Source organism: Chlorella variabilis (genome assembly GCF_000147415.1).
Source record: "Chlorella variabilis unplaced genomic scaffold CHLNCscaffold_6, whole genome shotgun sequence".
In the NCBI taxonomy this organism is placed as follows: Eukaryota; Viridiplantae; Chlorophyta; class Trebouxiophyceae; order Chlorellales; family Chlorellaceae; genus Chlorella; species Chlorella variabilis.
The window spans coordinates 628,396-654,404 of NW_005435082.1; the positions used below are offsets into that span (position 1 = coordinate 628,396).

Genomic DNA, 26,009 nt, shown 5'->3' on the forward strand with positions numbered 1-26,009 from the left:
GCTCCTCACAAAGGGGAGGCAACGAAAACATTGGGTCAGCCCCCTACGAATGCATTTGTGAGGTCTAAGATCGTCTGCTGAAGCGTATGTCAGCGGCAAAAGAGGAGGAGAGCGGTCTGTGCAGGTGCCGTCGGCTGGCTGGTCCTGCAGCGGACCGTGGCGCAGCTCCGCTTGCAAGCAGATCATCCATTTGGGACCAATTGGGCGAAAGCAAACTCCGTCGTGGGGGCGCCGAGACCCGGCGCTGCGCTGGCCCCTGCGGAGGCTGTCAATCGCGGGCGGTGAGACCTCCGCGGCGGCCGCCGCCGCCAGCGCCGCCACCACATTGCAGCCCGAAAGACCACCCCGAACCCCTTGCCCCAGCCACAGGCATGCAGGGTCGGCAGGCAGAGTACACCTGTGAGGGGCACGGCCCCAGCAGCACCCCTGGCCCTAACAGTCGGTTGTGAACCGGTTAATGGGCCACAGGGGCGCTTAGGGCGGAGCTCCCTCGAGGGGGGCGGAAGGGGCACATGCCCTCGTGCCTGCTCAAATGCGCAGGCGCTGGGAAGTGGCATGGCCTTTGGTGACTGATGATGCTCGCTGGCAGGCAGCGTACGCTGCCCATTCTGCATTACAACGCTCGACAGCGCGACAGGGAAGGCGAAAAGCACTGGCAGCTGCAGCCTGCAGGCTGCCTGGGCCGCACACCTCACAGCAACGGCAGGCATGTGCTGTGGGCAGGGCCAGCTCTCAACGCGGCATGTCAGCAAAGGCATGGCGGAAAGCACAAGAAACAAGAGGGACACGGAGTGAGAGCATCAGATGGGCCAACGGTTGACCCACTGGGGTTCACAGGCGGCATGGGGGGCCTGCAGCAGGAGGGGCAGGTGGCAACGGGGGCGCCAGCACCGCAACCGCCGCGCCAGACGCTCGTGCGGGGGTCCATGCAAGTGCGGCAATGCTGTGTGGGGGGCGACTCATCATGCTTCAGTAGGGCCGCCCAGCTGCCGAGGGGTGGCATGGTGCCAGGGAAGCGCCAGGGCAGCAGCAGGAAAAATCAAAACGGGGTGACAACTCCGGAGGGGACGGGCGGCAGGTCAATGTTGTGTGCAAGCTGGCGAGGCGCAGGCTGATTGAAAGGTACTGCAAAAGGCGAGGAGGCGCACATTGGCGGCGGGATACACAACAAGCAAGGCCAGGGCACATCACGTGCGCGGACACGACGGCAGGCTGACTCAGCGTTCCGAACACACAGCGGGTGTGGCCCACGGCAGCAGCTATTGGACTAAGCGTTCTGCTTGTAGGATACTGTCTCATGGTTCATTGGGAAGCTGCTGGCAAGTAAAGGTGCATTTGGTGGTTGCAAGGCTCCCAAGACGGGGCTGGCAGGCATGCCAGGGCAACGGCAGCGCCCAAGACGCTACGGCGGCGCTGGCTGCTGCCGCCGCGCGCCCGGCTCGCAGCCGCCGCTGGCTGCTGCGCCCTCGGCGGCGGCGCCCCCGGATGCTGCTGGCTCACCTTCCGGCTGGGCGCCGCCACGGGAGCGCGCGGGCGCTGCTACAGGCGCCCCGCCTGGCTCCCCCCCCGCACCCGCCGCCGAGGCCGGGGCTGGCGCCGTGGTGTCGCCGGGCACTGCAGGGGCGGCAGCGCCTGCCGCCGACGGCGCGGGCGCTGCCGCGGCGGGTGCGCTGCCCGCTCGATCCCCGCCAGGCAGCACCAGGAGCGCTGCCGAGGCGGCCTCCGCCAGCATGCGGGCACGCTTGGCCACCAGGGAAAGGAACTCTGCGGTGGCGGCCGGCTGCGCCTGCGGCTGGCCCCCAGCCTGCAACGGGGCAGCCGCGCAGAGCACAGCAGCAAGCGCGGGTTACTGGTGGCGGCAGCGAGGGCGGAAGGGGGCACCGACCACCCCTGGAGATGTGCAACATGGCTGGCAAGGTGCTCTCTTCACAGGCATGTGCGCAGGCATGCTGCAGGTTGCTCGCCTGTGGCTGCGGCGCCGCCTGCTGCTGCGCAGCCAGCAGCTGCTGCATGGCCGACTCCAGCTCATCGCTGCCGCGCTTGTGGCCAGACAGCGCGCTGCCGCTGCCGCCGTCTGAGCCTGCCAGCAGGGCCCACTGGTGCTGAAGCGGGGCGGCCAGCGGCAGCCCGGTGTGTGCCTGCTGCTGTGCCTGCTGCTGCGCGGCCAGCTGGGCAAGCAGCAGGCGTTCCAGGGGCGCTTGCTGCTGCTGCTGCTGCTGCTGCTGCTGCTGCTGCTGCTGCTGCTGCTGGGTGCCTGCCGCTTGCAGCTGCTGCTGCAGCCTGGCTGCCAGAGCGCCCAGGTCAGGGGAGGACAGGGAAGCTGCCGGGAGGCTGGCGCTGCCACCTCCTGTACCGCCGAGCGCTTGCAGCAGGCCCTGCAATGCTTGCTGCGAGGCGGGCGGCTGCGACGCGGCCTGAGCCGTGGCCGCCAGAGCCAGGCTGGGCGGGAGCGCTGGGAGCGACTCCAGGCTCTGCTGCCGCTGCAGCACCGACAGCAGCAGCGCCTGCTCTTGCTCGTGCCACCGCTGCTTCTCCTGCACGGCCTGCAGCAACAGCTGCTGCTGCTGTGCCAGCTCGTGCTGCTGCTCCAGTTGGTGCAGCTGCTGCAAGCGAGCCAGCTGCTCGATGGCCGACAGGGGGGAGGGCGTCTGCCCCTGCTGCTGCTGCTGCTGCTGCTGCTGCTGCTGCTGCTGGAATGCCTTTGCCCGGTCGGCTGCTGCAGGCACCAGGGCGCTGCCAGATGCAGGGTCATGCTGCCCCTCTGGCTCCTCCACCACTGGCAGGGTAGCCGCCGCCGCCGCCGCCGCCGCGGCCATCCCGCCCGCGGCGGCGGCCGCCGTCGCTGCATCCGAGGTCGTCTTGGCCAGCCCCCCATGCCTGCCCGCTCCGCTGCCCGCCGCCCGCTGCCGCCCGCTGCCGCCGGCGTCGCTGCCGCGGGATGGGGAGCGCACCTCGCTGCCCCCGGGGCCTCCAGAGGCGGTGGCGGCGCCCTGGGCGGGCGTGGCGGCCGCGGCGGCCAGCGCCGCACTCTCTGGCAGGTTGAGCTGGGCCTGCGGGCCGTACAGCCTGACGGCCGCCCTGCAGGCAGGCAGGCAGGCGGGCCAGGCAGGCGGGAGTTTGCACTCGGGTCCCCCAGGGGGCTGCCAGATGCCTTCTTACACTCCACTCCCCGCAACCCGCGCAGGGAGCTGCGCTGAGGGAACCACACACACACACACACACACACACAGCAGGCAGACACAGCAGCGCACAGCTCCCCCCCAAGCACGGCACACAGCGGGGAGCTGCGCGGCGGGGGAGCAGGGGGCTGGGCGGCGGCGGGAGACGGGCGGGCGCACCTGTCGTACGCGCGCGCCGCCGCCTCCTCGCTGTCGCAGTACCCCAGGAAGTGGCGCTTGCCGTGCTGCTGAATCTGCGAGAACCAGCGCTGCTTGCGCTTGTCCCAGCTGACGCCGTTGTACTGCGGCGGGCGGGGGCGCGGGGGCGCGGGGCAGGGCGGGGCAGGAGGGCGGGTGAAGCAGAGGGGAGGCTTGGCGGTTGTGAGGCAGCGGGAGGCGTGTCAAGGCAGCGAGTTGGGAGGTACAGAAAGGGAGCCAGCCAGAAATAGCCAGCCAGCCAGCCAGCCAGGGCGAGCCAGCCACCCCAGCCAGCGAAAAAGCCAGCCTCACTCACTCACTCACTCACTCACTCACTCACTCACTCACCGCCGACAGCCCGCGGTTGCTGCCGCAGCAGCGATTCTGTGCCGACACGTTGCCGCCAGCGGGGGCCTCCACCCTCTGGCCGGCCGGCGCCGCTGCCGCGGCCGCGCCGGGGGCGCCTGCTGGTGCCCCAGCTGCTCGCCCGGCCGGCGGCACCTTAGATGCTGCCGCCGTTGCCGCTGCTGCCGCCGACGGAGCGGCCCCTGCCTTTGTGGGAGCCCCGGGCGGCCCCTCCTGCGCTGCTGCGGGCGCAGAGGGCAGCTGAGGCGGCGTGGCGAGGAGTGGCTTGAAGGAGGGCAGCGGCTGCACCGCCAGCGCCACCGCCGCAGCCAGTCCGGGGCTCAGCGGCGGCACCTCTGCCAGCAGGGCGGCTGCGTCCCTGGGGGGAGACGATCCGTCTGCATGCATGGGCTGAAGCCCTGCTGCTGCAGCACCTCCGCCGCCTGCCTGCCCGAACCCCTGCTCCTGCTGCTGCGGCGGCGGCAGGCCCTGGCCACTCCCGCCCACCCCCAGCTGCTGCTGCTGCTGCTGCTGCTTGCCGCCAGCGTCCTGCCCCAGCTGCTGGGGCGGCGGCGTGTGGGCCACGGGTTCCCGGCCCAACGTGCGCAGCGCGGCCGCTGCCGCCAGCTCAGCGTCGTAGCCGGCCAGGGGCAGGTTGGTGGCGGCCTGGGGGCCTGCAGCGACAGGATGCGAGCGGGCGAGGCGGTGCAGCACAAGTGTCGGTGGGTAGGTGCATGAGCGCACCATGACTGTATGAGCTCCCCGTAACATGTGAGCGGAGGCGCGACTTGCCGCTGCGGCTGAGGCAACCACAGGCGTAGTGGCATGCATGCATGCAGGCGGGCAGGCGGGCAGGCGGGCAGGTGGGCAGGCAGGCAGGTGGTTGACAGCAACAGCCTCCTCAGGTTGCCGCACCTTGCTCCGCCAGGGTGGCGAGGTCGTACGCCCGGGCCGCCTCCTGCTCGCTTGGGAACACGCCCAGCAGGCGGCGCTGCGTGCCCGTCCACAGCTCCGCCACCCACCCCGCCCGCAGCGGGTCCCAGCTGACCCCTTGGTAGCTCGAGCCGCTGCTGCCGCCGCCGCCGCCGCCGGCGGGCGGCCCTGGGGCCGTAGCTGCCTGCCCCGACGGCGGCGCAGTCGCGGTGCCAGACCCCGCAGCGCCCAGATGCTCCTCTTCCTTGACCGCCGCCTGCTGCTGCTGCTGCTGCTGCTGCTGCTCCCGCGCCGGCTGCGGCTGCTGCTGCTGTCCGGGGTCGCCGGCAGCTGCAGCAGCAGGGGCCTCTGCTGCGGCCCCTACCGAACCTGGATCCACGTATTCGCTCGCCGGGAAGTTGGTGGGTGTGTCGGGGCCCCTGCGGTACCGGCGGTACATGCAGTACATGAGCGGTACATGCGGGCGCTTCAACAGCTGCGTGCCACCCTCCACAAACCATGCGTCCCGCGGCTTCCTCTGCTTCTCCTCCACAGCCACCCCTCAACTTCGCCCCTGAGCCTTCAACCCCCGCCCGCGCTCCAGCCCAGCCAGCCAGCCCGCCAGAAAGCGCCAGACAGCGGCCCCACCAGCCCCACCTGATGCGCAGCGCGGCTCGATCGTAGGCGCGGGCGGCCTCCGCCTCGTCCTCAAAGTATCCCACATGGTGCACCTCGCTGCCCTTCCACACCTGCGGTACATGACAGTACGGCGCAGTACAACGAGCGATACAGATGTAGAGCGGCCGCATGCACGTGGCACAGCAGACCGCAGCGCGCCGCAGCACTGGGGGCAATGACCCGGAGAAGAAACGCACGGCACGGCGCGGCGCAGAGAAGCCAGGAGGCGGCCCCCCACCTGTGCCCGCCACTTGCCGCAGCTGCTGTTCCAGGAGACGCCCCGGAAGCGGGAGGAGCCCTTGACTGGCTGCACGCGCGGCCCTCCGCGGCCGCCGCCGCCGCCCCTTGCGGGCCGCTGCCGCAGGGCGCTGCCGGTGGCTGGAGCTGGCGGCGACGCTGAGGTGGCACCCGCAGGTGCAGCAGTGGGGGTGCCGGCTGCTGCTGCCGCTGCGGTGGCGGCCGCTGCTGATGAGGGCTGCTCTGCGGAAGCAGGCGAAGCGTCCCTGCTGTCGCCGCTGCCGGCGGCGGCAGAGGCAAAGGGGCTGCGGCGGGAGGCGGCCGCAGGCACGGCGCTCTGCGGCGTGCTGCCGCCGCTGCCGCCGCCGGCCGCGCCGCCTCCGCGGCTGCGGGACGAGCGGCGCGGGCTGCCGCGGCTGCGGCTGCGGCTGCGGGCCCTGCCGCCGCTGCCTGCCGCCGCCGTCGGCTGCCCCAGGTGGGCATATCGCTCCGGAAAGTTCACTTTGCTGAGGTCCCCATGCACCCGCACTGCGCTCCACACAAGAGGAGGGCAGGAGCCAACAGCGGCTTGAGTTGCGTGGCTCCCACCAACCCACAGACACCCCACAGCCAACCATCCGCCCACCCACCCAGCCCCAGGCTCCCCACCCAGCCCCCCAGCGTGCCCACCCACCCGCTTGCTCATCGTGGGCCCGCGCCGCCGCCTCCTCTGTGGCATGGTATCCCAGGAACCGCTGCTTGCCGGCCTCGTGGATGCGAGCCTCCCACTTGCCGTTGCTCCTGTGCCACACCACGCCGCGGTAGCGGGACACGCGCGGCGGAGAGGGGTCTGCCGCTGCCTGTGCTGGTGCTGGGGCGGCGACGGCGGCGGGCCTGCGAGGGGTACAGCAGGCAGCAGGGACTGGGAGGGAGAGGATGGGAAGGCGGGGGGTGGTGCGCTGCTTGGTTGTTGGAACGCGGCCAAGCAGGCCGGCGGGCCATGCGCGGCCTCACCTGCCGCCCCTGTCGCTGCGGCTGGGATCCACTGCTGCGTCCTTCCCGCGGCTGATGCCCAGCTGCAGTGCTCTCATGCTGGACGGCCGGGCAGAGCGCCTGGCGGCGCCGCTGGTGAGACGCGCTTGGCCCGCCGCCGCGTCGCCGCCGCTGCTGGCTAGCACGCGCGGGCTGCTGCGGCCTGCCAGGGGTGGCGAGACGACCGCCTGTGCTGGCACCTCCACCCCGCCGCCGCTGCCAGCAGCTACAGGAGTGGCCGCGTCGGCGTCGGGTGGTGGGGCGCCGTCGTCTGCCCGCTGGTGGCTCGCCGCCGGAAGGCCGGTGGCTGCTGTGCTTGGCCCCAGCTCACTTCCTCCATCGTGCAATGTCCTGCAGGGGCAGGCAGCACGGTCGGGCAACCACATGAGCCTGCCTGCAGTAGCATGCACGTTCCCGTCCCCCCGCATGCCGGGGAGATGGCCCGCCGGACTGGCGATCCCAGCAGCCCCATGCTGCCCCGTGTGGCAAGATGCACGCCTGCAGGCGGCAAACACGAGCGGAGCGGACAGGCCCGCTCCACGGGCAGCTCCCACCCCAACCCACACCTGCCCCCCCCGCTGTCTGTGGATGCGGACCGGCATCTTGAACATTTGCGCACCACTTGGGACTGCCCCACAGTGCTGGCCCTCAGCGCAGCGATCAGTTTTGGAGCCATGCCTGCCCACCTGGTCTGCTCCTCGGCTCCCGCGATCATCGTGGGACCCGTGGTGCGGCCGGGACGCTGCTGGACGCCAGCCAGCACGCTGGCCTGGGCAGCCCCAATGCCCCCCGGCACTCAAGCCCTCCAGTCTCAATCGCCGCCGCTGCTGTGGCCAAGGGGGGACTCCCGAGCGCGCTGTGAGTCTCCAGCTCACTGTCCTATGTAGCAGGCAAGCAGGGCATGTCGGAGTGGTGTGAACAAGGGCCAGGAAGCCTGGGGTTGATCAAAGGACGAACAATAGGCCGCGCGGCGCTCGGTTGGAGCCCGCAAAATGGCCTGCAGCGGGGGGTGGGATGGCGGCGCCAACTAGGCACGCCGCACGTTAGCCGCGCTGCTGGCACATCCGCGGGATACACACTCAAGGGAATGCACTGGTTGATGTGCCAAGCCTTTCATAACAGCAACAAGCACATAACCTCATCGGCGCGACCCTCCAGCTGGCGCATGTGGGGTAGCGCGCTGCTGCGCGCAGCAGAAGCCTGCAGCCGGTACGGTGGCGGCAAGCGGCTAGGGCAGTTGGGGTTTGGGCCTGCTGCAAACCGGCACAGTAGGATTCCCAACTGTGCTGTCTCCCGTACAAGCATGTGACTCGGAAGGGCATGCAGCTCTGGTATGCCTGTGTGCCAAGAAGTGCCGCGGCTTACTGCTGGGTGGCGCCGACCGGCACGCGCTGGTTACACCACCCACTGCTGTAGAGCCGAAGCCGTGTCGCACCTGCCCTGCCCCTAGAGTCGATGTGAGGATTCAGTAGGCATCTTTGCGTCTCCATGTTGTTTCGAAAAGACGCCAAGAGACGCAAGAGTGCAAAGCAGGGTTCTGGCGGCGGCAGATGGCGGCGGCGGCATGGTGACCACCAGCGGCGGCCTCGTTTAATAATGGACGTCTTCGGGGCATCGCTGCGGTTGAAAGGGCGGGACAGCCCAATGCCAAAGCTTTTTCTTCTTCGGCTGCCGCCAGCTGTGCCAGCTCTCGCGAGAAAGGAGGGAGGCGAAGCGCTGCGCATCTCTGCACCGCTGTCTGGCACCCTGGTTTGCGGATCGACAGCAGCGCCACAGGAGGGCAAGCGCCAGGCCGCCCGCAGCTGTCTATGGTTGAACTCCCGGGCAGCGCGCCGGCCGGTGACGCCTAACCCACCCCCGCAGCATTCGACGGAGTGAGCATTGGTGAGTGGAACCAGCCGGCGGCAGTGCCCGGGGCGGATGGCGGCCACTGGCGGCGGCGGCGGGTGGCGGGAGCGATGGCCTTGCGCTGGCCTGTCACCTATTCCTCACTTGCCCTTTCATCCGCTGCCGTGCATCCATCTGCAGCGTTGCAGCCATGTCGTCCCGTCCCTCCGAGTTCGCCTCTGACAGCTTTGTGGCTGCCAGCGGCACTAGCCTGCACCTGCTGCGGCAGGACCTGGCAGGCGGCGCCGCGTTTGGCGAGGTGGTTGTCTCCCACGGCGCCGCCGTCAACGCAGCGCGCTGGAACCGCAACAACAAGGTGGTGGCCAGCGGCTGCGCCGACGGCACCGTGCAGCTGCTGTACGCGTCGGGGCAGGTGATGTGCGTGCTGCCGCGGGACGGCTCGCACCCCGCCGCCTACGGCTCCATCGCCGCGCTCTCCTGGTCTGCGGGATCCAAGCGCCTCGCCGCCGGCTCCTCCAACGGATCGCTCTTCATCTTCGACATGCAGCAAAAGGTGGGGCTGGGCGGGCGCATGGGGGAGGAGGCTGCGCGGAGCCGGATCTTGCCGCGAGCGCGGGACCGGGAGGTGGCAGCGCCCTCGTCATGCATCTCACAAGCTTCAACTCGGCTTGATGACGTAGCCTTGCGCCCGGCCAATCCGCTGCTCTACCTTGGGTCCTCTCCCCGCGTGCAGCAACCCACGGTTGAGCTGGGGGGGCACGTGGGCGGCGTGACGGCGCTGGAGTACCAGCACGACGACAAGTTCCTGGCGGTTGCCAGGTGCGGTACTGTGCGGTACTGCGGTTACCACAGCTGTACAGGACGCCATGCACCAGTGGGAGCGTGTGGTGCCCTGGCATCAGGCTCGAGCCATCCCCACCTCGCCCTCCGTCTCCCGTGTCTGCGCCTGCAGCGCCGGTGGCGCCGTGTGCCTCTACTCCGACCCGCACCGGCCCGGCGGCGGCGCTGCGGCAGTGGCGCTGTCTCCCGCCGCCGACGCCTCGCCTCGCCGCTGCCTGTCGCTGGCTGCCATGGAGCCAACTGTAGCGGCTGGCAGCTCGCGGGGCGGCGTGGCTGTGTGGGATGTGGCCAGCCTGCGGCTGAGGGAGGAGTATCCTGAGCTGCACGGGCACGCCGCAGTACACGCGCTGGCATTCGTACCGCTGCGCCCGGGCTGGCTGTACAGCGCCGGCGACGATGGCCGAGTGTGCCTGCAGGTGGGCGCCCACGCCGGCACACCCTTGTTGCTGCTGCCGCACCGCCGCTGCATGCGCCTGTGCATGTTGCCTGCTGCGCCGCTGCCGCTGCCGCACATTGGCGAGCTGCCATGCATCCCATGCCCGCCGCCAAGCGCAGGACCGGCAGTCGGGCCCCGGCTATGTGTCTGCCTTCTCTGTGGGGGCCCCCGCCACGGCTCTGATGGTGAAGGAGGACCACTCGCTTCTGGGAGTGGGCACTGCGGGTAGGCTCAGCTGCGGCAGCTGCGCCTGCGCTCGCATGGCGCACTGCGCCTCCCGCAAGCTGCATGAGCGGGTCGTGCTGGGCCCGTCCGCAGCATCGTGAAGCAACCCTCTGCAGGCCGCGGCTGCCTGCACCGTACTGTACCTCACCCTGCCGCCGCTGCGCGCCTGTGACTGCCGGCCAGATACTGTTTCCCAGCTGGCCAGTGTGAAGCCAAGTTTGTCTCTTGGTCTGGTCTGCAGACGGTGCTGTGCTGCTCTATGACCCTCGCCACACCCACCAGCCCCTGCACACCCTGCGCTTCCCCGGCCGCCACCCCGTCACGGGCCTTCACTGGCAGCACCGCTACTCCAGCCTTTCCAGCTCCAAGCACCACCGCTCTGTGCCTGCCAGGAACACGCAGCCTGCGGGGCCTTCCCGGCTGGGCATGACGGCGACGGGAGGTGCTGGCGCGACGCCGGCCACGGCGCCAGCCGCCCCGGCAGCCTCGGCAGGGGCAGTATCGGTAGGGGCGGCGGCGTCGGCAGGGGCGACGCAAGCATCCATTGGCTCGCGGGTGCCGGCGGCCGCCCATGTCGCATCCTCCAGCGTACAGACCGTCGCTGCTACGCCTCCAGCGTCAGCGGCAGCCCCCAGACCGCACGCGGCCCGTCAGTCAGGTAAAACCGCGCGCGCCGCAGCCAGGGCGGCCGCCGCCTCGCCCGCTGCCGCCATCAGGGCCAAGCTTGCCGCCCTGGTGCAACCCCACCTCGCCGCCCGCAGCCGCCTGGCAGGTGCCGCGCCCGCTGCCTGCACCTCCCGCAACCCTGCCCCTGGCTGCCTGGCTGCTGCTGGCCGCAACAGCCGGCTGCTTCTATGTGAATCAAGTCAGGCCGGTGGGCAACGCATCTCACTGTGTCTTGCCACCTGCGTGGGTTGCAGGCACCGCTGCTGGCGGCGACAAGCGGGCATCCATGTCAGCCCCGGCCTCCCCTTCCACCTCCCCGCCAGCAGCGGCACCGGCAGCGCCAGCCAGCGGCGCCGGGATGGCTCGCAGTACGCCGCTGCAGCCTGCCGCTGCACCGCCGCCTGCCCTGGCCATCACGCCGCTGCCTGGCATGGCAGCACGGCACAGCCGAGGCGGCGGCGGCGCGGCAGCCGCTGCAGGAGAGGTAACCCCGGTGCAGCAGCAGCCGCAGCAGGAGGCAGTGCATGCGGTGGGGCAAGGGATGCAGCAGCTGGCCATCACGCCTCTTGGCGGCAGCCTGGCAGGCGGCGCGCATGGTGGCTCGCCCCAGCCGCAGCACCATCAGCGGCAGCACATGTCGCCTTTGGAGCAGCTGGCAGCCGCGGCGCCCCCGGCGGGGCTCAACATCACGCCTCTGGCGGCACCGCCTGCTGCACGCCAGCAGGCGGCCAGTGGAGCAGGCGCAGGTGCAGGGCGACCGCCGCCCCCGCCGTTGGCAGTGTCGCCGCTGGGAGGCCTGCCTAGCGACAGGCCCGCGCCGCTGGCCATCAGCCCTCTGCCAGGCATGCGGGCCGCGCCTGCAGCTGCGTCTCCCCTGCGGCAGCAGCAGCGGCAGCAGCAGCAGCAGCAGCGCAGCGTGCTGGGCGAGCGGACCAACAGCCCCTGCGGCGTGGCTGGGCATGACATGCTGCCGGCCCTGCCCTCGCCGCTGCCGGCCGCCCCGGAGCCGCCACTGCAAGCCTCGCCTTCCTTTGCTGAGAACCTGCCGCTGCCGTCGCCGGGCACCTCGCCTCGCTCCGAGGCTGCTGCCAAGCAGCAGCCAGCAGCCCACGCTGCGCGGGACGCGGAGCAGCAGCACGCGGCCGGCGGCGCCGGCGGCCTGGCTGGCCACAAGATCAAGGCCGCCTCTGCCGCGGTGGCGCAGGCCTCGCCAGCTGGCTCCGGCAGCATGGCACAGTGGTCCATCGGCGCGGTGCCAGCAGACGCAGAGGCGGCCCCGCCCGCAGGCTGGGCTGCGGACCACCACCAGCAGCCCGCCGCCGCCGCAGCAGCAGCAGACACCCGCTATGGCCAGTACGAATTTAGCTTTGCCGCAGCGCAGCGCAGCTACGAGGCGCTGAGCGGCGGGGCGGGGGTAGGGCCCGTGGCAGGTGGCGGCAGCGGCGCCCAGTCGGCGGTACCGCCCGCTGGGCTGCGGGACGACATCTGGGCCATGCACCTCGACATGATCACCCAGTTCCAGGTCGGTGTGTGTTGTGGGGGCAGGGGTGGGGGTGTATGCAGCGCTGGGTCCCATGCGGGCAGTGCTCCGCTGCTTTGGTTTGCCACACACCCCTACCCGATCGTACCTTGAACCAGGTCTCGTCCCCCATGTCCTCCCTTCTCGCCCGCAGGCCCACCAGGCGCAGCAGGCCTCCATGTACCAGCTGGTGGAGCAGCTGACAGAGCGCAACGAGGCGCTGAGCGGCGAGGTGGCGGCGCTGCGCAAGCACCTGCGCACGCTCACCGAGCGCCGCGACGGCTTCCTGTGGCTGTGAACCGTGGTGCGGCTTGGGCAGGGCAGTTGGCTGGTGCACGGGCACGCCCGTGGGAAGTGCTGGCTGCGGCGGCGTCTGCTGGGACTGCTAGCCAGGCGTGGCAGGCGTTACACATAATTGATCCCGGGATGCTCTGTAAATACTCATTTTGCCAGCAGCCCACCAGCCCAGGCCCCTTTGCTGGAGGCGGCAGGCATGGGGTACGCTGCCAGCAACTGCATGTGGCAAGGAGGTCGCAAATCAGCGCTTTGGGGGCAGCCAGCCCGGTGCATGGCCGCGCAAGTTGGCTAGCGGATGAACCACCTGGCACTTAAGCGCTGCCCAAAGCTGGGGCCAGGTGGCCAGCCCACCTTCTTCAGCCGGCCTGCAGCGCTGCTGCCGCACGCAACTCTGTCCAGGCCAGGGTAGGTGTACCCGAGCCGACGCCAGCTCCTCAGAGTTGCGCTGGTGTGTAAGGCGGCGGCATTCCAGGCGGGTGCAGCACCAGGCTGGATGCCTGCTCGAAGGAAAGGAGCCAGCGGCGTGTGCACGCCGACCTGCAGCCGCAGGAAGAGGGGCAGCGGGCATGCGGGTGGGCAATGGGGAGGCAGGCAGGCCCGCACGAGGGCATGCACGCATGCAGGGACGGCAAGCGTTGTGGGTGGTCCGCCTGGGAGGCGAGCAGGCACCCCGTGCGCCAGCTTGGGACGAGCCTCTTCAGAGGCTCGGCCCACCCTGTGCCACCCTGCCATGCTGAGCGCCGCTGCTGAGTCAGCGCACCTTGCTCCCCCTGGGCACCGCGAGAGTGCCGCCGCCGGCGACGCCACTGCTGACCCAGTCGTGCGGGTGGGCCAGCTGCCACATGGCCAGCAGACGATCCATGCTGGCGTGCAGCAGCGTGAACAGCGGGTCAAAGGCGGCGATGCTGGTGTGCGCCTGCAGCAGGGGCCGGCGACAGCAAGGGCAGGGTGGGCAGGCGGATTGGGTGGTGCAGGGCAGGGCTGCTTTGTGAGAGGGCATGACAGCGGGTGGCGTGCACGGTCAGGGCAGCGGCAGCGGGACGGGGCGGTACACACCAGGTGGCCGCTGGGTCCCCCGAGGCCCCTGTGCAGCAGGTCGTGCACAAACTCGAGGGAGGAAAGGGCCCGGCAGCGCTGGGGCTCCTGCAGTAACAACAGGGATAGGGACAGAGCCTCACTGTGAGACTGCATGGCAGGATGGCAGGCAGCTTGTCGCCAGGCACTGCACAATGGCATGCACACACGCGAGCTGCTGCCGCAGGCTGCACGGCAGCAGGGCGCCGCGGCGCGCACCCTGAGCGGCGCCTCGTGGTTGCTGAAGCAGTGCCAGTCGGGCTCTGCCAGCAGCTGCCGCACGCCTTCCCGCCACGCGCCGCCGCTGCGTGCACGAGGGGCAAGGGGGGGCAGTTGAGTCAACATTGCATGGCGCCAGTAGGCTGATGGTGTGCTGCCCCGGATCACAGCAGCGCACATGCTCCCCGATGTGGAGTGCCGCCTCAGCCGCCGCCTGCGTCCGCCTCCATACCCACCAGGCCCCGCCCGCACCTGTGTGCCAGCACCGAGGCGTTGAGGGCGGAGGTGTTGCTGCGCATGGCTGAACCACTGGCAGCGGCCTGGGGCCACCTGAGCGTCAGTGTGCCCCGCGGGCTGAACCTCGGAAAATCGTCGGCGGGCAGGCCGGTGGGCAGCGGGAAGCGGTATTGCCTGCAGGCATGCCGCCCGAGATGCGCGGAAGGTGGGGCGTTGTGCAGGGCGGGCTGGAGGGAAGCCATACGCCCGGTGGGCACAACAGGCTCTTGCTGAGCGTACCTGAGCGGGTTTGAGATGTTGGTTGGCTTGCCGGTACGCATGCTAAGCACGGTGATTTCATCCTGCGGACACCCACCCCCGGCAGACTGTCAGCGCCGGCTCGCGCTGGCGGCAGGAAAAACGCGAGCGGCTGTGCCCATAGTAGAGGTGGCCCAGCTCTGCAGAGCATGCAGGGACCTGCAGCACTGCGGCCCTGCGGGCGCGCGGCCCTGCGGCAACGGGCAGCGGTCGCTCCACTCGCCTGCACAAAGAAGGGCGGGATGCCGGCGCGCGCCGCCGCGCCCGATGCAAAGTCCCAGTACGGCACGCGCAGGGCTGCCGCCGCACGGCGCCACGCCCGAGCCTGGCCCGGCAGCACGCGGGCATAGGCCCGCGCCGCCGCCGCCGCCTCCGGCTGCAGATGCTGCTCCAGGAAGAGCAGGTAGGCCCGGTGGAAGGTGGGGAACAGGTGGTCGCCGTGGTGGCAGTAGCCGCACCTGCGGCGGCGGCGGGGCCAGGTGTGGATGGCTTTACAGGCAAAGTGAGTGGGCCTCAGCCTCCCTCTTCCCGTCGGCAAGAGAGGCTGGCCAGCACACATGCCACAGGCGCAGTAGCTGCGCACAGGCGAGAGCAGGGCCTGCCGGTAACGCCGGGCGCAGCCCCGCGCTGCGCACCATTGCAGCGTGGAGTTGCAGGGGGGGCCGGGTGGAGCCAGGCCCCTGTACGGCTGGAACGGCACGCCGTGAACTCCCATCAGCTGGTAGAAGGAGCGGGGGTCGGCGTGGGGCCTGTCCTGCTGCCGCCGCAGCGCCCACAGGAATAGGTCCTGCACACGCGCGGGTGTGCTGTCGGCGCGTTGCTGGTCCAGGTGGGCTGTAGGCAGCATGGTCACAACCGCTATCCCAAGGCAACGAGCGGCGTCACCGCACAGTGGGTGCCGCACCGTGCCACGAGCTCACCCGCTGCTTGGCATAGGCTGGTCCCGTCATGAGTAGGTTGATCTCCAGCCGGGGTTGCACTGCACGAGCACAGCAACAAAACACTCTCAGCATCACCAGAGCACGGGGGGTGGGCGTGGATGCTGGCAAAGCGGCAGCAAGGTACCCTTGTTGCCGCCGCCGCCGCCGCCGCTCGCCAGGCTGCCGCTGTTGCTGCTGCTGCCGCTGTTGCCTGCTGGTCCGGTGGGCATCCCGCAGCACAATGCCAGACATGCGAGCAGCCATAAGAGTGTTTCTGTCCGGGATGGCATTGGCGGCCCGGACACAAAGCATGGGCCGCACACAGCTGATGTCTCTAGCCCACGACCTCTCAGCTTGTGCCCACTGCGAACAAGTGCTGTCACACTGTGGCTAGGCCATGTCCCCGGGCCGCGCGTGCCCTGCGCCTCCTGTGCTGCGTGCTATGGATGACATGCACGCTGTGCGCCGCCCTTGTTGACTGTTTCTCTCCATATGAAATGACTTAAATATTTGCTACAGAAAGCATTCGAACTGCAGTAACAGTCTTAATAATGAATAATGCTGAATTGGGCTACGCTCTTTCTGCCGCCGCAGCACTGAGTTCCTCCGGCTAACTACGTTTCCGGATGGCCGCTCTCGTCTGGGTGTTTTATTGAACACCCCCAGAGCAGCCTAACCAAACGCTCGTGCCATGGTTGACTCAGGTGTACCTGCATGCACGTGCCGACGGTCGATGTGCGTTGCCAGTGACAAGCCAGCTGGTAGGTGGCGGCGTCCCTCGGCGCAAGCAGGCCAGCCGCCCTGCTGGCCAGCCAGGTGCACACAGCCCGCACTCGCCTGGCGGCCTTGAGCTTCAGGTCCAGCAGGGAGGTGAGGATCTCGCCGTAGCCCTCCCCCTCGCCCTCGCCGCCAGCTGCAGGCCGGTCAGAGGCGCAGCACGCACGCCGCCTTCTCACCGAGTCGCTGGCAGCCAGGCGCTGCTGCCGCTTTTGCTGCCAGCCATCCCGACTCAGAGCAGCACTGCACAACTCCAGCATGACTGGCACCCCACAGGACTCACTGGCCATTCCGGTGAGGGCGGAGAAGTCGAAGGCGAATGGGGCGTTGGCAGTGACGTAGAGGCGCACGCAGAAGCGGTTCTTGGGGCAGGCGTACTTTCCAGCCTTGGTGGTCAGCGTGCTGGCGCCGCGCCCCTTGCAGGGGTAGCCGACTGCGCGGAAGGTGGCGGGCGAGCACCCCAAGCGGGGCGGCAGCAGCGCTGGATTCCGCGCCCCTGCCCCAGAGCGCTGGCAGAGCGGGAGCCTCCAATGCCATGGAGGGCGATGCCGCTGGCGGCGGCCAGTGCGGGGTGGGCGCTGCCTCAGGCGGGGTAGCGGCGGCTGCAGGGCGGCGCAGCCCACGCACACTCACTTAGTGCCTGGACGCGGTAGAGTGTGGAGCTGGTGGCGATGTTGGCCTGCAGGCAGCAGGCAGGCAGGCAATCAGGCAGGCGAAACACCTTCTGCAGGTGAATAGGCAGGCAGACAGGCAGGCGGGAAGCAGTGCCTGGCCTTGCTGCCCGTTCCCCCAGCCCGACTCGAGCGATTGACGCTTGGCGGGACAGGTCGGGAGGGGTGGCCAGGCAGCCGCCTACCTTGGTGCACACACCCTGCACCTTGATGGTCATCCTCTCATCAGCGGTGGCGCCTGCAGCCGCTTAGCCGCCAGGGGGCATGCGCAAACAGTTCGGCCGCGCCGCCGCGGCGGTGGTGGCAGCAGTGCAAGCACGAGGTGGCGGCTGGTGGCCAGCACCTCCTGCTGCGGTTTGCAGGCTACTTCCCCCGCGCCGCTGTCAGCGGGCATGTCGCTGGCAAGCGAGGCGCATGCCACTGGGAAGCAGCAGCCGCCCCCCGCGGCCAACAGCCACCAGGCACCGCGCTTCCCCTGCCGCTATAGCTCACCCGTGTGCGGCGGGCAGTTCTGCTTGATGAAGTGGGCGTCTCCCTCAAACAGCTCTCCGCCCACAAAGGCAAGGGCCAGGGCGTTGGAAAAGGTCAGGGGCTTGGAGATGAAGCCGACTGCAGGCGGAGGGCAGGCGGGCGGGCATGCAGGGGGTTGCTGGTTGGATGCATGCACCGTCGGCTGATCAGCCACTCTGCACTAGCAGTCACTGGCAGGATTGCCCGCCGGTCAGCGCTGAGCACAGCGCAGCTCCTCACCCACGCCGCCAACCGGGGCGGTCCTCCCTGGCGCCGCCACCTGCAGCATGGGATCGGCCAGCAGCGCGCCAGTAATCCCCCTGGTGAGTTGCTATGGTGCGGCACCTCATGTAGTGCCAGGGGCATGCAGGGGCAAGCCAGTCGAAGCCGCCAGTGGGCTGCCGCAGGCATGGTGGTGATTTTGGCAGCAGGGGTGAGTCCGCTGGCTGCCCGGCCTCACCATACACTTTCTGGAGGCCGCGGCATGCGCAGTCCAGCAGCCTGCACGGAGGCGTGAATGCACGCCTGTCAAGATCGGGGATCTTTCATGACGCACCGTGCCCGCAGGGTGCGGCGCCGCCAGCGCCTGGCGGCGCCTGGGTCATGGCAGTTGCGAGGCTGTCGCAGCCTCCACCAGCGCGCATCTTCCGTTTCTGTGCTAAATGCGGCACTCGCCTGCCAGACAGGTCGCCAGGAGGAGGAGCAGCGCCCTGGGATATGCAGCCATTGTGATGGCGGCAGCTGCGGCTGTGGCGGGGGGAAGGAGGATGGACGGGACGGGAAGACAGCGTAGCGATAACGATCGATGGAAGTCGGTGTCAGGCATACATGACGCCAGCATGCGCCGGAGCGTGCTGAAAAAATGACCCTTCGCCTGAAGGAGTGTGCCCTGCACGCCCTGCACGTCCCGTCCGGCCGGTCGTGCCACCCGCCTGTCACATGCGATAACCCGCAACAGTCTCTTCTGCAATTGAAGTTTTCATCAACCAGCAATGGCGGGGAGCAATGTGCGCCGCGCTGCCGGCCCCATCCTTGCGCTGCTGCTGATGTGTAGCTTGATGGCAGCCTCGCAGGCCAAAGGTGCGACGCTGAAACGCAGCTGAGACGCCCCTGAGGACGACTGGAAGCTGTGTGATGGCGCATTGTGCCCGCCCGCCTTGCCATCACCCCAGCGCTGCCGCCAAGCCGCCTGGCGCCACCCATCACGCGGCTGCAGCCGGCGCAGCGGCCGGCGTTCCGGCTGCTGCATGCATGCTGGGGCTGCCTGACCCCTGCATCGCCGTCCTCCCGGTCTCTTACATCCCGCTGATGCATTCCCTGGGCATGCAGTCATCAGTGTGGGGTGGGTGCACGGCAAGCGGCTGGCCAACATCAACGCCTGCATCGGCGACCAGGTGGTGTTTGTCTGGCCCAAGCCCTCCCAGCACGACCTGGTGGAGACCAAGGTGAGGGCTGCACCGTGAGGGCTGGCAGCAGCAGCGCACTGCTGGCGATGCAGGCTTGCCCGCCTGCTGGGACCAGCGCGGGGCGCCGTCGCCCGCGGCGGCAGCAGAGGCAGGCGCCTGCCGCAAGGGCACCAGCCTGCCTGCCATGCCGCCTGCCTGCCTTGCACAGCGCCCAGCCTGAGCGCAGCCGACTGTGCACGCCGGCTGCGCACGCCTCACCCTCCTCGATGCCTGCCTCGGCCGCGCCTGCAGACCCGCACTTGCAGCCGCGCTGGCGGCGTCACGCTGGCACGCACCACGCTGGGCGGCTACAAGAGCGTGGCAATGACCAAGGCGGGCAACCGGCACTTCATGTGCAGCGTGGGGCTGCACTGTCCCCTGGGCCAGATCATCAGCGTCACCACCAGGCGCTGCGCCGGCTGAGCCGCAAAAGCGGGGCACTGCGCTGTGGCACGGGCGGTGGGCGGCGTTGATGTGGCGCTGCCGTGCCGGCGTTGTTTATTTCATGCTTGCCCATGCCCTGTGATATCCATGCACGAGATTTCAATAGTGTGAGATTTCAATGGTGTAAGGAATTGCAGCAGCTTGGGGAGGGTTCCAGGGAGGGTTCCGCCTCCCGCCACCCGTCAGTACCCGCAGCGCCGATCTGTGTCGCCACCCCCAGGGCAAGCAGCCGGCTGCTTGAGTGATTTCCATTGTGTCTGTCGATCCATGGCTAATACTCTCATTGTAAATGGCCAGCAGATCTCCACTGGAGATCTCCCAGAGGTCCGGCCGAGTGTACATGGATAGCGGTGGCGGCGGCGGCGGCATGCCGGGGCAAACGCATGAACCTCAGCTGATGCCGCCGGTTACCATCCATCGCCCTGCGATCGATATTCAATAATGGGCCTCTGTGCATGAACATTTTGTGCCCCCGTTCCGGCCTGGCGCGTGCCGTGCGTGGGGGCAACAGGCACACTGCCTGCACACGCCGTGCACTCGGGATCGGGCAGATAAGAGGCCGCATCATTCCTGTTTGGCCGCATTACCTCTCCTTGCTGCCCTGCCCATTGCCGCCATGGCTGCACAGGCAACCATCACGCTGCTGGTGCTGCTGGCGGCCGGCGCCGTCAGCGGGAGGTCCCTGGCCACCCGCACGCTGCTGGAGGACGCCCCGATCATCGTTCCCAACACCACTGGCGTCGAGATGGCCGGCTTTGTGTTTGGCAGCGAGGTCGGGGGTGAGCAAGCCGCGGCCACTCACTGCATGCCTGCCATCAGATGCCATCAGATGAGCCGGCGCCGAGGGCTGCCCCAGCATGCCCCTGCCATTTGCCGCTAGTGGAACCCATTGCCCGCGATGTGCATGCCCAGGCGCCGAGTCGCTCGTCGCCCCCCTCGCTGCCTCCAGAGGAGCGCCACCGCCTGCTCACACGGTCCCGCCCGCCCGCCCGCCCTCCCTGCCCTGCTGCAGTGTACACCCTGATCCCCAAGGACACCTGTGACATGGCCACAGCCCTCTCCCTCACCCCGCCCGACTTTGCCACCGCCATGGACATCTACTAGCTGGGAAAGAACGCCCCCGGCCGCAACGGCGCCATGCGCACCCTGAAAGGTGCGCCCCCCGCCGCGGCCGCCCGCGCCGCGCTGCCCTGCGCCGCCCACCGCCTCCCAACCCCCACCCGCCTGCCGCGTCCTGCCCGCCGCCGCCGGCATGCATGCCGAGCCCTCCCCGCGCCATAGGCCACCGACGTTGCTTGCTGCCTCCCCGCAAGATCAGTGCAGGCTTCGCCACGGGCGCCATCTACGGCGTACCGCTGGCCTTCCGGCTGGCGTACATCGAGCACTACAACGACCTGTACTTCATGGACGCCGCCGTGGAGGAGGCCCTGGCCCTCGCCCCCGCCACCACCAGCGCCCAGGCAAGCCGGGCGGCGCGGGCCGGCGCCTTTCCATGGCATGCGCGCCGGCGGGAGGCTGGCCGCATGCTGTGCCACGCAGCGCCGGCGCTTGTGTGCATCATTGTGACATTGTGTACCTGCCTCCATCGGCCCCGCTGGCCGAGCGCCATGCCTGGGCTAGCAGCGCCAGGTGAGCCCCGGAGGGCTCGGCCTCACTGAATGGTGCCGTCCTGCTGCTGCTACCAGCGTGCAGGTGCTGAAGCTCATCCCCCAGCACCTCATGCTGGTCAACTACATGGTGAGTCAAGCAGGGGCGGTACTGCCAGCTCAGCTGGTCTGCCAGCTCAGCTGGACCGAATCCGCCTGGCGCCACCTGGCGCTGGCTGGCTGCCTCGCATGCCGGTGCCCTGGCGCGTGCTCGAACTGGCGCCAAGCCTGCATTTCTTCCTTGGCTGCCCCTGCCTGGTGCAGATGCACGAGGTGGAGGCCGGCCTGAACAAGACGCAGTCCAAGGCGGAGAACAACACAGACCTGGCCCGCGGCGCGCCGCACAACCTGGACGAGGGGTGGGGCCTGTATGTGGGTGCGTCGCGCTGGGTTGGGCTTGCCGCCGGGGCTGCTGCTGCTGCCATTACGCTGGCTGTCCCCAGGCTGCTGCGGCACAGCCTGGTACGGCCGCAAACCTCGCCGCTTCCTGCCAGCGGGCCCCGCTCACGTGCCACCATCTCTACGCCCAACTCCACCCCCTCCCCCGGTGCTCGCCTGCAGGCACCGGCAGCTGCGGCATCTATCCCTTCGTCAACGCCATGAGCAGCGCGTTTGGCGTGACGGGCGACTCTGCCGACGGAAAGACCTGCGAGAGGTTGGCGGGCAGCGAGGCCGCCGCCAGCAGTGCTGCCCTGCAGCAGCCACAGCCGCTGCCTGCGGCATGCCTGCCGCCTGCTGCCTCCCCCCCAGGGCTGGCGCCTGTGTGCAGCTGCCAGCGGCAGCTGGGTTGGCCACTGGCGGCTGGGTGACGCTTCGCTGCTCCCGCCTGCTGTGCAGCCCCGTGCACCGCAACATTCTGGCAGCCTTCAAGACGATGTACGGCGCCGCCACCAAGGGCAACCTGGCCGCCTTCAAGCAGGTGCGGCTGCCATGGCTTGGCTGGCGCCAGATTTTACGAATAGGCAGTGCTGCCGCCCTTCCCCAGCTGCCCCAACAACCATGCCGCATGGCAACTGGCGTGGTGGGGCGGGAACAGCAGGTCGTGGCACAGCATTGCTTGGCGGGCGCGGCGGCGCAGCTGACGTGGCGCCTGCCTGCTGCGCCTGCTGTGGTTGCAGGGCCGCAACGCTCTGGCCAAGTTCATCCTCGTCCCCTACATCCAGGCACGCCCCGGCCGCCTGCTGCGGCCCACACGCTGAGCAGCCGCGGCCCCCAACTGCTGCACGCCACGTGCTGCCCACCCCACTGCCCATCCCTCCCGCCACTCACACGGCCTGTGCATGCCCACCCACGCCCTCCGCCCGCAGGCCACCCTGAAGGCCGCCGCCGAGGTCAGCAAGCGCGTGGGCCTGAAGCAGAGCGCTGCCACCCCCCTGGCCCAGGGCTACGGCTACTGGCGCGCCATCGAGGCGGTGGTGGCCGCCACCGACCAAGCCGCCGCCGACGCCGTGGCCGAGGCTTTCTTCCTGGAGCAGGCCCCCGCCGCCGACACCTACGCCAAGGCGAGCACGGCGGGCAGGGCGCCCGCCTGGGCGGCAACTTGCGGCAACTTGCGGCAACTTGGTTGAACCAGGGCCGCATCGCTGGCGTGCCTGCCGCGTGCAGCCTGCCGCCAGCTCCCCGGGAAGGGCACGAGCGGCTCGCCACTGCCGTGCGCCGCCGCGTACCACCCACGCTTGCGCCGCTGCCCCCGCCCGCCTGCCTGCCCGCCTGCCTGCAGGTGCTGGCCGCCCTCCAGTCTGCCTACCCCAAGCTGAGCCTCAACCCCGCGCTGGTGGGCACCGTGGGCGCCAAGCGCTACCTCAAGTGCAATGGCACCAGGCAGGCACTGGACAGGTGCCTGGCCAGGTGCCCCAAGGCGCCCAAGAAGGTGTGCGGCTTCAATGGCAAGACCTACCCCAGCAAGTGCGCCGCGCTCTGCTACGGCACCACCGTGCGCAAGGCGGGCGCGTGCTGAGCTGGCGCGTGCCGAGCTGGCGCCCCCGCCGCGGCATCTTAGAGCTCGCGTGGCCCACCGCGCATCGCACCCAACACTGAGCGGCTCTTCCATTCTTCCAGCAACCTACTTGGTTACCCCTACCTCCAGTTGTTAACCCGTGCCCTCAGTTTTCCACCATTCTTTCCTCTGCCCAGGCAGCGCCGTGCTTGCACCGTACTGTTTCACCAGCACTCTGAGGTGTACATTGCCGCTGCACCTCCAGCGTGATGCTGTTTAACAGCCTCCAACGGCGTCAAGAGCCAACACTCAGCACGGGGCAGGCGCTGGCTGCTGCGGTGCCGCAGCCACCGCCGCTGGGCGCCCAGCCCCTTCGTGCTCATGCTGCCGCACCTGGTCACCTGACGCTGCCCCCTGTGCGCCTGTGTCCTGCTGGCTGTACCGCGTGTACTTGGCTGACGAGCCGCGGCAGCGGTCCGCCGGATACTTGGCCGCATTCTTGCGCAGCTTGGCGGCGGCTGCCGCCGCCAAGTCGATGCCGCAGGCATCCGACAGCCGCACTGCGGGGGCAAGCAAGGACAGAACGGACCAGGAAGAGCTCGTTTTGTTTCTGAAACTTGCTCACGCGGGCCACACTGACAGCAGCTGCTTAAAACTGACAGCAGCAAGCCCTGCGCCAGCTGCCACTGCTCACCCAGGTACAGCAGCACATCCGAAAGCTCCTCGCCTGAAACACACACAGAGGGAGGAGGGGGGCTCATCTGCTTGCAGTGCCTGGGAATGGCTGGGCCAGGCTGCTGCGCGGCTGCCGCAGGACAAGCAAGCCAACAGAGCGCCCCGACGCCGCACCAATCAGCTGCCGCTCCTCTGCAGAGAAGCCGGGCAGGCCCGGCAAGACCTCGCCCTTCCACTGGAAGCACTCTGCCAGCTCCCCGGCCTCCCCCACCAGCGCCAGCAGCAAGTTTCTGGGCGTGTGGTACTGCCCCCAGTCCCGCTCCGCGGCAAAGCGCTGCTGCGCCGCTCGCAGGCCCTGCAGCGACGCCTCCGCCCACGGCTGGTCGGGCGGCACGGGGGCGGCGGCGGCGGCGAGGGCGGCGGGCACTGCGGCCTCATGTGCGCCGCCGTGCAAGTCGGATGTGCCGTCTCCGCCGTTCATCACCGCGCCTGCTTGAGAGCAATTTGATCGATGGCGGTAGAGAAGCCTGGCTTGGCTTCGCAACAGGTGCCCCAACGCGATGTGTCGATTAGGATTAGCTAGGTGACAATCGACACACCGAGCTGTGCAGCCCGGGCCACAGCATGGCAAAGCAGGCGCCGCCGCCTTCCGGCTGCCAGAGGCTGTCAGCGCAATGCCCGCCGCGCTCATGAACATCCATTGGCTCAATTGATGATATTGGGGTCATTTACGATCAACGGAAGAGACAATCAGAGCGCCAGCACAATGTGCCAGAATGGCTGGCGCCTTGCGCGTGCGCCGCTTTCCATTTGGCGGGACCCGCCTTTTCATCCCCCGTAGGATGGGCCACTCAAGCTTTTTCTCCTGCCTATCAGCGTCCCAGCCGTCTCCAGTCACCATGTCGCCCATGGGCCGCTCCCTCTTGCTGCTGGCGCTCCTGCTGGGGGCCGCCACCCTTGGACAGTGCCACGGTGCGCCGCGGCCCCTGCTGCTGCCTGCCTGCCTCCCTGCCTGCTGCACATGCCTTGGACTGCCCATGCCTGCGCCTTGGACGCTGGTTGAGGGGCCGAGGAGCAGGCTTCGGCTCCTGCCGTGTTATCGCCGATGGCATCACTACGAACCACTTCCCGCTCTGGCTGCTGCTGCGTTTGGCTGCCTGGGTGCCCTACCACTGTCCACTGATTGCTGCGAGCCCGTGGTGGCGCGCAGCGGTGGTTGAGCGCGCGCCGCCGGCACCTGCCTGCGGCTGCTGCCGTGCCGACAAGTCGCCCACACGCCACCCACCACCCTTGCCTGCAGAGGCCCAGTCGCGCAAGCTGCTCCAGGGCGGCGCTGAGGCCGGAGCCGGGGCTGGCGCTCAGGCAGGCGGGACGACCACCACCCCCACCACTGGCGGCCAGGCCAGCGCCAGGGCCGAGGCATCTGCCGAGGCGTTCACCCAGGGCTCAGGCCGCGCAGAGGTGCGTGGCAGGCCTGCCTCCCCCCTCCTCCTTCTCCGCCTCCGTTCCTGCAGGCCCACCCCCCTCAGCGGTAGTGTTGTACCGGTAGTTCCTGCATCTGCCTCGCCGAGCCCTCTCCCCATCCACCAACCCTGCCCCCACCCTGTCCCTCCCCCTGCCCAGGCCGCCGCCGAGGCCGTGGCACAGGCCGCCGGCAGCAACGCCCAGGCCACCGCCACCGCCGCCGCCGAGGCCATCTCCCAGGGCGGGGGCCAGGCCACCGCTGTGGCCAACGCCTTTGCTGAGGCGAGGCCGGCAGCCACCTGCTCACCCGCACAGCGTTGCCTTGCAACTGCCGCTGCTGCTGCGGCTGCCCCGCGCTGGGCCTCGCGCCTTGCTGCTGCTCCTGCCGGCTGTGCCCTCCGGGCCGCCTCGGGCTGCCACCGTGTGGTCCATCTGCCGACCGCATACGCCTCCTGCCTCCCCTCCCCCTGCCTGCAGGCCTTTGCCCAGGGCGGCGCCAATGCCCAGGCCATCGCCAACGCATGGGCCCAGGCTCTGACCCAGGTGGGCAAGCAAGTGGCACGTGGCGGGCTGGCCTGCATGCCTCCCTGCCTGGCACCAACTGCAGCATGCAGCCGAGCGCCTCGGCACCGCCCGGCCTCGGATGCGCCCTGCCGGCTGCCGAGCCCTCGACTTGTTCCAACGCGTGTGGCCACGCCGCCGCGCCTCCCCACCCTTGCCCAACCTGCAGCCGCGGTAGCAGCCTTGCTGCCTGCTGCGCCAAGTGATGTGCTCCTGTTCACTGAGACACACCACTTGCCGGGCGCCACCCCACCCAGCCTGCAGGGCTACTCGCTTGTGAACCACCGACCAGGGACCCCCTGCTCGACGGGCAGGGGACGCGGCGGCGTGGCCATCTACGCCCGCAGCTCTCTGGTGGGTCGGGTCCAGCAGTGGCACAGCTGGGAGGGAGTGGCTTGGATTCAGATCCGGGGGGAGGCTGGCCCCCCGCGATACGTGACGAGTGTGTACCTGCCGCCACAGCGGACCAGCGAGCAGCTGGCTGCATTTTATGGGAGATTGCAGCAGGATGTCCTCGCTGCACAGGCGGCTGGCGGCACGGTATGCATTGGGGGGGACCTCAATGGCCGCACCGCCAGCCTGCCAGACTGGGTGGAGAGTGAGGAGGGGCGCACTCTCCTAGACCGCTGCGTTGCGCTGCCCCCCCGCGCTAGCTGCGACGGGGAGGTAAACCCCCAGGGGCGGGCGCTCCTGGGTTTCTGCGCTGCCACGGGCCTGGCTATCGCCAATGGGCGCCTAGATGGTGACCAGCAAGGGGAGTGGG

The 26,009-nt window shown here is 69.4% G+C and overlaps 6 protein-coding genes across 6 annotated transcripts; 3 read left to right on the forward strand and 3 right to left on the reverse strand.

Annotated features, from left to right (window-relative positions):
• Window positions 1–1,402: 1,402 nt before the first annotated feature.
• CHLNCDRAFT_143607 (hypothetical protein) lies at window positions 1,403–7,254 on the reverse strand (the record flags this gene model as incomplete). The annotated part of the gene is made up of 10 exons (XM_005849236.1): window positions 1,403–1,764; window positions 1,886–3,078; window positions 3,339–3,460; window positions 3,705–4,375; window positions 4,617–5,053; window positions 5,271–5,362; window positions 5,530–6,056; window positions 6,202–6,401; window positions 6,522–6,890; window positions 7,226–7,254. The coding sequence occupies 10 exons, from the start codon at window positions 7,252–7,254 to the stop codon at window positions 1,403–1,405; spliced, it is 4,002 nt and encodes a 1,333-aa protein (XP_005849298.1).
• Window positions 7,255–8,577: 1,323 nt separating this feature from the next.
• On the forward strand, window positions 8,578–12,371 carry CHLNCDRAFT_143608 (hypothetical protein; the record flags this gene model as incomplete). Its single annotated transcript, XM_005849028.1, has 8 exons — window positions 8,578–8,940; window positions 9,121–9,206; window positions 9,340–9,643; window positions 9,783–9,888; window positions 10,130–10,330; window positions 10,568–10,660; window positions 10,809–12,076; window positions 12,228–12,371. 8 exons carry the CDS (start codon window positions 8,578–8,580, stop codon window positions 12,369–12,371), a joined length of 2,565 nt encoding a protein of 854 aa, XP_005849090.1.
• Window positions 12,372–13,121: 750 nt separating this feature from the next.
• On the reverse strand, window positions 13,122–15,347 carry CHLNCDRAFT_143609 (hypothetical protein; the record flags this gene model as incomplete). Its single annotated transcript, XM_005849237.1, has 9 exons — window positions 13,122–13,286; window positions 13,427–13,513; window positions 13,664–13,748; window positions 13,916–14,074; window positions 14,180–14,241; window positions 14,427–14,655; window positions 14,833–14,984; window positions 15,118–15,176; window positions 15,263–15,347. 9 exons carry the CDS (start codon window positions 15,345–15,347, stop codon window positions 13,122–13,124), a joined length of 1,083 nt encoding a protein of 360 aa, XP_005849299.1.
• Window positions 15,348–18,133: 2,786 nt separating this feature from the next.
• Window positions 18,134–18,943, forward strand: CHLNCDRAFT_143611 (hypothetical protein; the record flags this gene model as incomplete). Its single annotated transcript, XM_005849029.1, has 3 exons — window positions 18,134–18,155; window positions 18,405–18,520; window positions 18,773–18,943. The coding sequence occupies 3 exons, from the start codon at window positions 18,134–18,136 to the stop codon at window positions 18,941–18,943; spliced, it is 309 nt and encodes a 102-aa protein (XP_005849091.1).
• A 1,158-nt stretch (window positions 18,944–20,101) lies between these two features.
• CHLNCDRAFT_143613 (hypothetical protein) lies at window positions 20,102–22,567 on the forward strand (the record flags this gene model as incomplete). The annotated part of the gene is made up of 9 exons (XM_005849030.1): window positions 20,102–20,117; window positions 20,288–20,514; window positions 20,657–20,701; window positions 20,875–20,986; window positions 21,172–21,265; window positions 21,448–21,529; window positions 21,729–21,758; window positions 21,918–22,058; window positions 22,331–22,567. 9 exons carry the CDS (start codon window positions 20,102–20,104, stop codon window positions 22,565–22,567), a joined length of 984 nt encoding a protein of 327 aa, XP_005849092.1.
• A 390-nt stretch (window positions 22,568–22,957) lies between these two features.
• On the reverse strand, window positions 22,958–23,582 carry CHLNCDRAFT_14766 (hypothetical protein; the record flags this gene model as incomplete). The annotated part of the gene is made up of 3 exons (XM_005849238.1): window positions 22,958–23,106; window positions 23,241–23,273; window positions 23,396–23,582. Coding segments are annotated over 3 exons (369 nt in total), but the record flags the coding sequence as incomplete, so codon positions are not given.
• Window positions 23,583–26,009: the final 2,427 nt, after the last annotated feature.